Source organism: Branchiostoma lanceolatum, chromosome 3 (genome assembly GCF_035083965.1).
Source record: "Branchiostoma lanceolatum isolate klBraLanc5 chromosome 3, klBraLanc5.hap2, whole genome shotgun sequence".
In the NCBI taxonomy this organism is placed as follows: Eukaryota; Metazoa; Chordata; class Leptocardii; order Amphioxiformes; family Branchiostomatidae; genus Branchiostoma; species Branchiostoma lanceolatum.
Window position 1 is genome coordinate 5658599 of NC_089724.1, and position 12538 is coordinate 5671136.

At 41.9% G+C, this 12538-nt stretch overlaps 2 protein-coding genes across 2 annotated transcripts; one reads left to right on the forward strand and one right to left on the reverse strand.

Moving 5' to 3' along the window:
• Nucleotides 1–50: 50 nt before the first annotated feature.
• On the forward strand, nucleotides 51–5073 carry LOC136429846 (large ribosomal subunit protein mL51-like). The gene is made up of 5 exons (XM_066419885.1): nucleotides 51–107; nucleotides 920–1035; nucleotides 1820–2011; nucleotides 2284–2380; nucleotides 3518–5073. The coding sequence occupies exons 1-5, from the start codon at nucleotides 82–84 to the stop codon at nucleotides 3624–3626; spliced, it is 540 nt and encodes a 179-aa protein (XP_066275982.1). The 5' UTR covers nucleotides 51–81; the 3' UTR covers nucleotides 3627–5073.
• A 509-nt stretch (nucleotides 5074–5582) lies between these two features.
• LOC136429243 (uncharacterized) lies at nucleotides 5583–8354 on the reverse strand. Its single transcript, XM_066419108.1, has 6 exons — nucleotides 8349–8354; nucleotides 8125–8253; nucleotides 7288–7419; nucleotides 6968–7081; nucleotides 6666–6852; nucleotides 5583–5812 (listed from the first exon to the last, which is right to left on the reverse strand). The coding sequence occupies exons 1-6, from the start codon at nucleotides 8352–8354 to the stop codon at nucleotides 5661–5663; spliced, it is 720 nt and encodes a 239-aa protein (XP_066275205.1). The 3' UTR covers nucleotides 5583–5660.
• Between the last annotated feature and the right edge of the window lie 4184 nt (nucleotides 8355–12538).

The window sequence follows — 12538 nt, forward strand, 5'->3', positions numbered from 1 at the left end:
ACAAATATCTATTTTATCACAACCTATGGATATTTTGGTATATTCCTTAACAAGGTATTCTGGGATAGGTCGCCAAAGGTCATGTTGCAGCGGACGTCTATATTTTGGTCGGTTTTTGTTTATTTTCCTCGCTTATAAGCACATTCATAGCCATATTGTCACCTCAGATATGTTTATGTGAGCTTTGCCTTTTGTTTAAGAGCCTGATGACGTAATCGCAATGTCGCATTTCGAGTTTATGATGGGTTTGCGTGGACTTTTCTGTTGCACGTGAGATGTGCTGCTGCTCACTTGTGGGAGGGGGGCAGAGTGATATTTTTCTGCCAGTTCTGTACAGTTCTACTAGTTCTAGTACTACTCAGCCATTTGGATTTCCAGGCTAAATGATTGCCAATGAGAGCTATCAACTCACTGACATAAATCAATGGAGAATGTTTCCAAAACGGTCTAAGAAAGACTTGGGCTCATTGAAGCACACGTTGTTTTTGGAAAAAAAAATTGTCACTGCATGGCCCTTTCACAACCAGTAGTTGTATAAACCAAATTGTCATAAAAATAATACCTAGCACAATTAAATATTAGCTCTAGAACTTAAGAGGATGTTCCCTAAGTCAGAGTGGGTGGCTGGTACAAATAACAAGGTAAATCCAGGATGACTGGCACTGATAAACAGAGACGACTGCATGGCACATTTCACATCCCTACTAATAATGCACTTCGGAAAAGGACAGAAAAGAACACAGAAAAGCCATAGAAAACCACCAATCTGCCTAGAGAAATCTCAGCCATAAAAATGAGAAGTTCTGATTGGCTGACTGAGCAACACTTTGTCAATAGCATTTTTTCTTTGCCCTGTCAACATGGTCAATAGCCATGACAAATGCTAAAACCTTGTCATCTTCTCCCTCTTCTACAACAGGAGGAACACAAGGACTAGTGCAGCCCTCTGCACCATGAATGCCATCTGCAGATCGCTGAGGACCGTCGCCGGTCTTCACCAACATCAACAACTTCTGACAAGGCCTTTTTCTATAGGTAACAGTACATGTCATCTCTGTATCTTTATCTGTATAGCCAGCCTTTTTCTATATGGAACATTGCATATCAGGTAATTAATTGTATGGGATGTTATGACACAGATCATAAAAGAACCCAACACACTTATCAAGAAGACTACGGGTGATCAAGAGTGCTTGTGACCTGCAGCAAAGCCACATTGCACTACTACTAGTACTAGTGCACTACTCGTGCACCTAGCCAAAAAATTATCAGTCCTCACCGCAGTTGAGGATGACTGTTTTACCTAACACATCATTATGCATAACAACAGTAACTATGAATACAATGCAGATAGTGTTCTGGAAATCCTTTTAATTCATGTACTTTTACTGTGTTCTTTTTGCAGTGGAAAGAAAATGATTTTTTTTAAATTTTTAATTTATTGTAAAAGCGATTCTGTAGTACTAGTACAGTGTAGTCATACAAGGGAGACATCTTATCAGTGTCATGAATTCTGAGTGGAGAGGTCACCGTGAAAATGACACCACCGCAAAAGGTCCAGACTTAGGGTATACTGTAAATGCAGAAATGTATGCGGGAATTTAATTTCGCAGCAGGGAGAAAATTGAGTGTTTGAAGTGGTATTGAGTTTGCATTTGAAACGATAGTAGCGCTACAGTCACACAATGGAAGGGCTTTTTGCGGTGGTTTTAAGTTCACGGTAAAGAGTTCATGGCCAAAACTGTGAACATTAAACCACCGCGAACATTTCTGCATTTACAGTATACCGTAACCTTCTTCAAAAACCTGCCCACCACAGCCCCAGTTCTGCTGTACTGGAGAAAACAGCCGCGCCCGGTGATGCCAGAGCCACGCCTGCTGGACGAGTACGAGGACCACGCCTTCAGGAAGGTGTGGGCGCGGACTCCTCCTGGGCCCAAGACGTCTCCCAAGGACCAGTGGACCAAGGAGAAGGCCATGTTTGGTTGCTATGACTACCAGGATATCTTAGGCAAGTACAAGAATTTAGAAAGACTTGTTGAGCAGCACAGAATGGTTCATATCTGGAACTCTGCTAAAGTATATAGCACAAGTGTGCAAACTTTCTGTGAGGTATTACTGTATTCATAGCTTTAATCACATGGTTTACCTATTGGAAATCTGCAGTATAACCTTTAGCACACTGAAGTAGCCGTTTGGCACCGAATTTCCCATTTTTCTTCCGCTGTTTCGACAGTATATCTGACAGTGATTTAATCATTCATGTCTGATAACCTGTTGCAGGTGACCACCCGTACATCCACCCTCGCCACCTGTGTCTGGAGGGGCCGAAGCACGTCAGAGGTTTCCGTGGCAACGAGCTGCAGAGACTCATCCGCAAGTACGTCCACCACTGGCTCTCCTATTTCCTGCAGGGCTCGAAATACTGGGTGCATGTGCACCTTCGAAATCCCCAAAATTAGAGATGTGTACCTAATTTTTTATTTTAGGTGTACTGGTGCACCTAGATGTCTTTGTAGGCTATAGGGTAAAGGTGATATTATATACAGAATATTCCTGAAATTTAAGTATCAGAAAAAGTAGTAGTGATACAACCTTTAATGTACTTTGATGTATCACTTTAAAATTTTGAAGTTACAAAATGTCAGTTTGAAGTTCTTAAGCAGTAGGGTTTGCAAATATGTTTTGCTGACATTCTACTTTATCTTATGTTGTGTACCCCCAAAATTATTTCTGTGCACCTAAATTCTAAAGAATTCCCAAAAATGAATTTCGAGCACTGTGACCTGGCATAAATCATATGAAACTGTCATATACTGTATGGGATGAAAATGCAATATTTTGTGTGATTGCATGTGACTTCAGAGCTGCCTTGATGGTTGGATGTATTGAATCAGATGAATTACTCACAGTAAATACATCCATCACTGCATCTTTTCTCCCCTATTTCCTGACATAAAGCATCTGGTACAAATGCTAACCATGTAAGGGTGTTTACGTGTGACTGCACGCCTGCCTTGATGGTTGGATAAACCTAAAGAAAGTCATACCTATAAATTTATGAATACTTATACACACTCACTCACACTCACTATCCGGTTTAGCATCTTCTTTTTCCCATCATCTGGGGGTTTGACGTACTTGCACGCGGATGGGGAAGCTTGGTGGCCGCTTGCCAGGTGCCTCTGTCCTGTGGACTCACATTGTGTAGGTTAAGGTGGTGGAAGTCCTCCTTGATGTTATAGTAATACATATTCAACTTTACATGGCAAGTTACAGGTTGGATTATGGAGGACAATACTTAATCGTACTGTGAGCACAGACAACCTATATAAAAATATGGGAGATGAGCATCCTCCTCTTATACATGTAGCAAGGGCTCCATATTTGTCTATGTGTTGGACAACTCTTCAAATGGTTTTTCTCAACTTTTTTTCATGTACCTGGGCTGAATGACTTCTGTATTGTGTGCACACTAAAATGGTAACATGTTTTTCATTTCTTTCCTATTTTTCAGGAAATGCATGGCAGGGAAATACATGGGAGAAGAAGACTGGAAAAACCTTCAGAAGAGGATCAACTACCTGTATAGAAAAATGAACAGAAAAGGAGTGTACAGAAATTAGCGTTTAAATTGTCCAAGTTTGTTGACATAAACTATTGTTGTTGGTCCAGATGTCAGTAGGTATAAAAAAAACTAGAGTCCGTAGGACACAATCCTCCATGAAGTAATTATGGTGTTTGCACTGTGGCTAAGCTGTTTGATACCCTCTTTATCTATTGACATGCCAAATTTTAGACAAATCCATCAGAACGATCTTAATTTATAGGTGCAAAGACAAGGATTTAGTGTGAAAGTTGGAAAGTCTCATCTTAGCAAAGAATGCTATAATTGATTCATTTTCTCATAGATTATCTAAATGAGTTATATCTTTGAACGTATGGACAAGAGTGACTATAATATTCGTTCAGGAGGTGAACCTCCTTCATGGAGTAACTAGCTAGATGTAAGTATGTAGTAGTAGTAGTAGAATCCAGTATTTTGATTTTAACTGCTGCCAGGGTCCTTGACACAGGGGCGGGCAGCAGCCGGCTAGTCGTCACACCCCTCTTCCATGCAGCTCTGTCCAGGGGGTTCACGCTGGTCAGGCCGCACACCTTCATGTCCTTCCTGACACACTCCATCCACGATTTCCTAGGTCTACCACGACCTCTGCTGCCTGGCAACTGCATTTTGGTGATGGTGTTGATGCAGCCACTGGCACATTCATCTCCATGTATAAAGTACATAATAAAAGTATGGGACTAGAGACACTCCTATGAAAGCCGGTGGTCTTTGTTGAAAGGAAAATGAAGCCGCCCCAATAAATAAACGTGTCCCTATGCTTTATACTGCATGTGTCTTTTTATTTAGGAGTTTTTGTGTACATATACTTTCCTGTTGCGTTCCAGACTAAACCTTGAGTAAAGTGGGAATTGGGTGCCAAACAGCTACTTTAGAGTCCTAAAGGTTAAGACAGTTAAGTTAGAGTATATAAGATTTTCTGCTCTCTTGAAATACTTACAGTGCCAGTAAGGAATTAGGTCAGGGGGTAGTGAGTTGTCTTGCCAACTTGTGCAATCAACTATATCTCTGACCGCAATTGACAATAGAATCTATTCAAGTATTTTGTATGCAAAGCTAACTTTAGAATACGACCGACAACTAGAGACAACATCTGTCACCATCTTTATTGAAGAGAACAAAAAAGAATCGTTCTAATCATCTGTCACCACTTATATCATCGAAGAGAACAAAGAAAATAGTCATTCCAACCATATTCACAAAGAACATGTACTCTTGTCGGTTAACCATGCGCCTATTCATACACCCCCGCAAATCTTCAAATGCTACATAAGAATGTACATGTGTTACATGGGCGATACCGGTTATCACAAAATACACACAATGTAGCAACTATTATCTTATATATGTATATCATGACATATCTTTCTCAAGGCCCCGGAATTCGAACCTTTCATATCTCAGTCCTACAAATTGTTGATGTCTACTTAATAAAGAGCAAAAATGTTTTTGTTGCACCAGTACTGTTTAATTTTCTATATCTGACAACGTAAAGTTCACTCGAAAATAATGATAAAACACTTGGAAGCAAACAAACATTACTGTCAAATGATTCAGCTTCCCTATACCGGCAGTCATATATAGCGTGCAGGGATACTTAGCCTCTTTTTAAAAAGCATCAAAGCTTTGTTATATTTCAAACGAAAACACCGTTAACATGTACAGGCACTGCTCAAGAAACAAACCGTACACCAAAAAAACTCGCCTTTGTATTTCCCCATGACTTATCGAGCTGTCTTGTAAACACGGTTAAATTTCTGCCTGGCATGACAGTGGCGTGAAATTTAGCCCCTATCTCACTGGACTCGCGGCACGTTGGCGACCTCTCTGCGACCGAGTGATTTGACAGTCCGCTAAACAAATTTCATCGAAAGACCCTTGTCTTTTTAATCATACTTGTAAATGTTTGCATGATACATGTATTCGGGTTATAAAGTCAAGGGTAATACTAGTAACACAAATCCAATTTAGGATGTAGCGAGGCCGCCAACGTACCGCGTGTCCAGTGAGATTGAGGCTTTGGATCATTGATTCTTTACTTGCCGTAAATACTAGGCCAATGTCCCAAACACGGCCAATAGCGGCAGGAGAAGTAGCAGCGACGCCACCCGCGCCACCAGTAGTAATAGAGACACCGACAGCGATAGTACTCGCGGCAAGTCAATCTCTTCTTACGGCTCTTTGCACCTGAAATTATAAGATAAATATAGAAGAACTTTATTGCGCGACTATTGTAGCAGGTACAAAGTATGGCAACAACAGTAAACATAGAACAAGACATAAGTATGGAATAAAATTTAACTACAACAAAATGACTATCTTAGGTTTTACATGATTCAAGTTGGGCTAATTTTGAGTATCATTATTTTTTCTATAAATAACAAAACAATCTTTTAAATATCTAATAAATATGAATAAGCAAACAAGACAGTGAATAGATCAGCAATCATCGATTTCACGTCCTTGTGAAAATCTATTGTACAAAACTGATTCACGCTGACAATGATATGACAGTCAATTTTGATTCTACACAAACTGAAAACTTCAGCTTATTTACATGTGCATGTAGATATTGAACTTAAGATTTAAGTAACAAACGCATTGATATCTAAGTTCAATATCAATGCATTTGTTGTGAACTGTTTGACTATAAAGACCTGGGTCGTTTGAATAGTATTTCCAATGTTTTTCCCTCCTGAAAGCAAAGGAAAGGCGAATACTGATCATGAACAGTCAAACCGACTTTAAAATTTAACTTAACTGCTTTTTTTGTAATTGTTGTTATTCATATCATACTACTTCCTATTGGGCAGCAGCTTCGAGTTTTGATGACGTGTGAAGACTTTTGCTGACACTTTTAACATACTGTACGAACATTTTAAGATATTGCAAGGAAAGGGCCCTAATCAAAAATCGTTGCTTTTTCATTTAAGTTGTGTTGTTTTGAAGAAAACTAGTATCACCGACACCTCCCTAGGGGCATTTGAACACATCAAGAGCGGACTGTTTAGTCGTTTTTAGCAGAAGTAATTGTCCTTACCGTCAGCAGCAGCCGCAGGCGCGTTGTCCGATGCCGAGGCGACTTCTCGAGTGACGGCCCAGTAGACTTCACGGGACTTACAGAATTCAAGCATGTTCTCGCTCAGGATCGACTTGTCCACCTGTCCTCGACTTCCATCCAAGGTGAGGTTCAGTCCTTCGCCAGCCTCAGCCTCCTCTACTTTGTCCTATACAGAAGAAACAGGGCTGTTCTCATAACGTTTTATGTGTACTGGTATTCTTCTAACGAAATGAAATGCTTTTTTCACGATACAGACTGAGAGAAAATCGTTGTACCCTTACCTCGTCGCCTTTGTCAATCTCATTTGCCAGCTTTTCAACAGCGTCCTCGTTAGATGCACTGCCCTCGACGACGAAACAGATATGGAGGCCGGAAAACTTGTATGCTGTCAGATCCTACAACAGAAAGAACAGAGTTGGGTATGTACCTGTGACTGGTGAGAACTCGACAAAGCGTCCCAACGTGGCATGAAAATTTCAGCGGAGAAATAAATAAGAACAAGTTAAGAGGGGTCTAAGAGGAGTACACTGAAGTCAGTAAAAGACAGACAATGATTATCAAAGATGCCCATGTAGCTTTCGTCGGGGTAACTTTTACTCACGTTTTTGGTGTCGAACATGACGGCAGTCTCTCCATCCTCGCTCTTGGTGTAGAAAGCCTCAGTCTTCAACTCCACATCAACTTCTATCTTCTCTTGGATGACCTTACCGTCATACTTCAGCTTACGGTTGGTCTGTTAGTCGGTGTCAGAGAGGAACAATCACAACGTTAACATCTTAATCTGAATTGTTTAGGGCGCCATTTGTCGTAACACACCAGCTTTGTCACTACGTTAACATTAGTATGAAGCCTGATTGTTCAGCCAGTAAATTCAATTCTCATTCAGCGCATTACACACGGGCCTTGCAGGCATGCGGTGGCGGCTGGCTGATCATAACACCAGACAACTGCACTAATCTACCGTACGTGTCTGAGGACAACGAGTTCCATTCTACTCCCCAACATATACATGTCAATGTTTCTTGTGGCCACGTACTCTGACCGAGGCACTTCAAGACTACATGTAGTTGTTATCAGTTTATCTTGTACATTTATTTTTACAGTCGACGCCACAAGCACACGCATGATCGGCGCCTGAATACCAAGCTTTAATGAAAATCCCGGTTACTGTAAATGCAGAAATGTTCGCAGTGGTTTTCTGTTCGCGGTTTTCGCGGTGAACTGTTTACCGCGAATTTAAACCCACACGGTAAAAAGCTGTTCCATTGTGTGACCGTAGCGTGCGCTACTATTGTTTCAAAGGCGAAGTCAAAACCGCCGCGCACACTTCAGTTTCTTCCGTCCGCGAAATTAAAGCCCCGCGAACACTCCTGCATTTACAGCATAGGCTACCCTGCGGATTTAGGCGAAGTAGCGTTACATACGAGAGGCGTCTCACCGTTAACTTGTTGTTGGCGTCCCTGGACAGGAACACGCCGAGCAGGGTGGCTCCAGTCACCAGCAGCACGAGGAACACGGCCCCCGCTACAAGCCCGGTCTTCAGTTTCTCCTGATGAGCAGCAAGGTTCTGAGGAGGTAAATGAAAAGTAAGCGCTCATTAAAGTTTATTATTAGATTCGACGACGCGACTACTTTCTGTCGTCAGACATAAGATATAGATACTCCCATTTGTGTCTCAGATTACACAGCACACACAGATCCTGTATATGTTTAAAGCATTGAAGCTACGATTGAAAAAAACAAACACGAAAGCCTAATACCTTGAAGTCGTCCTCAGGATCTGCCGGCGGTCCCGCGTAGGGGGGAAGGGGCTTCTTGTCCTCGGTATAGCTCATTCTTCTATCGTCCTGAAACAAAAACAAAAATTACAATTTCTTGACTCGCTGTTACTTAAGATTTTTGTTTATAACCAAGAAACGAAGTCAAAATATATACGAGGATATGGACGTTGTTTAGTTACATGCAGGAAATAGGTATAGTTTCCCAACCAAAACATTCAAAATTTATGCGGTACTAAAGAATCTTCTCACAAAACCTGAGTACTGTTAGTCTCAGTACCTGTTTAACAATGAGAGACAAATAATGACCTACCGATAGGCCGCCGATTAAGACGTAGAACCGTTGCAGACTGTCAGAGGGATCGATGGACCGCTGAGATGCAGGGCTGAGCACAGCTTGGTCGGTCGGTCGGTCGGTCGGTCGGTCCGTCTGTCGGTCGGTCTGTGGAGATCTTTTTGGTCGTCGTCGTCTCCCGCCGCCAGGATCTGTCCCAAACTGCGGCACAGGTGCGTATTTATGGGCGACATAAACAATGGGAACCAGTGTCTGATAAGAAAACGATATTTTGCAAAATAGAGTAATTATAAATTCAAATGACTGGGTGTTCCGTTGACTAGGCAAAACGTGCGCATGCGTCACACGACCTTTCTAATCTGCCAGAGGGGCCAAGTGAAGGATTTAGAATCAATGAAGAAAATGTTGCAGACCTTTATATTGGCTGGGGGAAAAGTCTGTATTTATACTTAAAGGATTTGTCTTCATAACATCTATCAAAATCTACTTTGCATTTGTATGGTTCACATCTGTAGGGGACTCTGGTGCTCCGCCATGACGTCACCAGACGAATAACTTTACAGCTGTTACTTGTACTTCAGGGCATGACACTGTTTCCTTAATATATATATATATATCTTTTCACCAGAAGGCGGTGTTATTTTCCACTAGATTATGTATCAATGAATACATAATCAGCCGACTTTTTACAGAATTTTGCTTATGGTAGATTACACAAGGTGTGTTTTTTAAAACAATATGATACTCACTAAACCCTTGCAGACCCTACCCATGTATTCCCTATGTGTAAACATACATCTTACGGTGAATATTTTTGGCATAGATGAAGGGGGTTAAGCACAATAAGATGGCCAATTGTTAATAAGATATAAAAGAACACAAGGCAAGACGAGTTTTTCTTAACCACCCTGACATTCTTTTTGTAATCTAACTTTTGTCAGGCATTGTCAGGCACATTGTAATAAGCCATAGGCTGAGGTTGTTTAATTTAATTAATCAGAAAATAGAGGGTCATCTGGGGAATTCGGTAGAATACTGAATGCTTTTTGATGCGCATTGGACTAGTGGGTACTTTATCGTATACTGTAAACAGTATTCGTTTTTACTTCCTAAAATTATCATCTATTGGAAAATAACTCCCCCCTCTGGACTTTAGGACTCCTTTAACAAATGGTATAATCTATTGGCCTCTACCAACTAGCCTGGTATTCAAACCTGTTATAGCTCCGGAGTCTCCTTCTCTCCGCAAATAGAGGAGAGGAGGGAGCTATAATGATGTTTTATTTGCAAGTTCTTGCCCGAGGGCTGATTGCAACATGAAACATTGCATAGGGAGGGTATATAAGGTTTGGATACCAGGATTATTCTATTTGTCCAACTCACATATCTATCCGTACATCTGATGTTATCTCCTACGTCGTCGGGGGCAAATCGTAGAAAACTGAAGTGCTAGAAAACAGAACTGATTTTGCACACACAAAAAAGGCGTGAAACATTGAGAACGAGCCGGTCCCTTGTTGGAGACCAGGAAGCTTTTGTCCTACATAGGAACAGGCAAAATATGGAAATAATCTTTTTGAATTGTAAAAAAAAAAACGTATTTGTTCTTCGTTTCTTGATAGAAAATGCAAAACAATGTGTGCTTCTTTAAGTAAATGTGGACTTGGAAATTCACACATCATTTGAAAAAAAAAGCGAGGCAGCAGTATACCGGCAATATATATTTCTGGAAGTGACTAAAAGAAATGAAATATGGTAAGGTATATTGTTGAAGGTTGACCGTTTATCTTTATTTGTGACCTGAATACAAAACGCTCTTTGCACACTACCAAATGTTTTATTCCACCGACATTTTAGTGACCATCCCAGAATTGCCATGAGGAAGGTGACAGACGGTCACTGAAGCGTCAATTTTCGTCCTTGTGACTGGGGCATTAGCATCTCACAACACGACTAGGTTGGCCACAGAGTTGCTGTAGTTCTAAACCCATTTAGTAGGTGGCGCCACTGTCTGGGAAATAAGTCTAAATAAAATGTTCATCATACCGGATACGATAGAAACTTGGTATTAACTGCTGGTAAAATCTAATGCTGTACTGTAAAGACTCGCGGCTGCAGACATCATCATTTTAGTAACAAATTCCACGGCTATGGAACAGTTACATGATAAGCAGATATTGGTAACAGCCACTGCTGTTCTCCTTCTCCCGAACTAACCTCATTTGCAGGTCTTCTAGTGGGATGCCGGCGTTCATTTTTGGTTGTGGATGGTGGTGGGGCTTTGATTACACTGATTCGCAGTTTTCAACATACCGGGGCCAGGTCCTTTTACCAGGCCGCAAGATCATTTTGCCGCCATAGGGCTAGGAGGCTAGTCCCGAACACTCAGCCATCCTCTCAACATCCTGCCTCCCTTGGGCGGTGTACACGTAGGGCAACAGGCTGGCGATGGGTGTTGTCGGTTGGCTGGGTTGTGTAAAGAGGCTCGGTGTCGCAGCGAAATCGCCAGGACAGCGGTCGTTGTTTGAGGAGCCGGTCCTGCGGGGCACTGTAAAGCGGACTGATAATTTGTTGTATTGCATACCCGGTAAACTGTTTCGTGGCGCAACACACCTGGCTTCTACTGACCAGTACAAGCTGCATATCCGGACAGATTTACTTGATCCACTCACTCTTCTCGATAAGTGTGGTGGGTTCTTTTACGTGCTCGAGGTGTGGCTCTCCTCAAACACAGGACCTCCGTTTAACGTCCAATCCAAGGGACGTCCCTATCCGAAGCTAGGTACTACTCATTACCACCTGAGTGGAAATTCGTGTTTTAAAGTGCATTAACCCCAGGGCAAAACGTCAATGGCGCATATCAGGATTCGAACCAGGGACCACTGTTTTCTGGTCCAAACACCCTACCATTACGCCACAGCGAAGCCACAATTCTTGACAGATAACTGACGACCAGATAACTAACATCACATACCGGACACAAAGCGCTCTGGGTGTCAAGTATCTTTCAAACTGTTGTATAAACTTTCACAAACTGGCACTTTGTTAAGGCACACTGGCAAGGCAAAGTTCAGGTAAATGTCACTGCCCCTCGCATCAATCAAGAACAGGACCACTGTGATGGTTGAGTTGTCGCCTCCGTGTGTCCTTTATACGGGTCGGTAGTCAGGCATCCAAATATTGCACCATCGGACGTTCTCTCAGGCTGTTTTTTATCTGTTAACGAACGTTTATTGACAACAACTTGGTGCTACCAAAAAATCAACAACTTTAACATAACGACAAAGCTCGTAAAGCCATGCATATGTTTTACATGGGGAGAAACTTGTGAACCAGATCACGCTCAGAGCGCCCTGATCTGTACTAAACAGCATTTTCGCTGAGTCATCCCATTAGAATAGGCCGTTCTGAGATTGAAGCTCTGATTGGCAAATCTAGTTAGTTCAAATCAATAACCTGTAAGCTGATTGGCTATCTCTACGAGTGCCCTGGCCTAACTTCTAAGGACGCCCTGCTTAAAGTAGAGTAGAGGGTACAAAAGCAAGTCGACGCCGCTCTCTTTTCATTCACCCACTTTTGACTGGAAAGGTCGAAACCGGTGATACCGTTGCACCTCAGCAGTCATCCTTCCGGCGCCTTCTCGACTTTGTGAACAAGATCTCTGGGTTCTTCAGGCTTTTCTGCAGGAAAGGACAGACGCTTCTTTACATTCTCCGCAGGTATGAGTTTTTATCACAATTTTCCGTCGCTCTGACTTTTTTCACGCCAGCAGAAAGGTA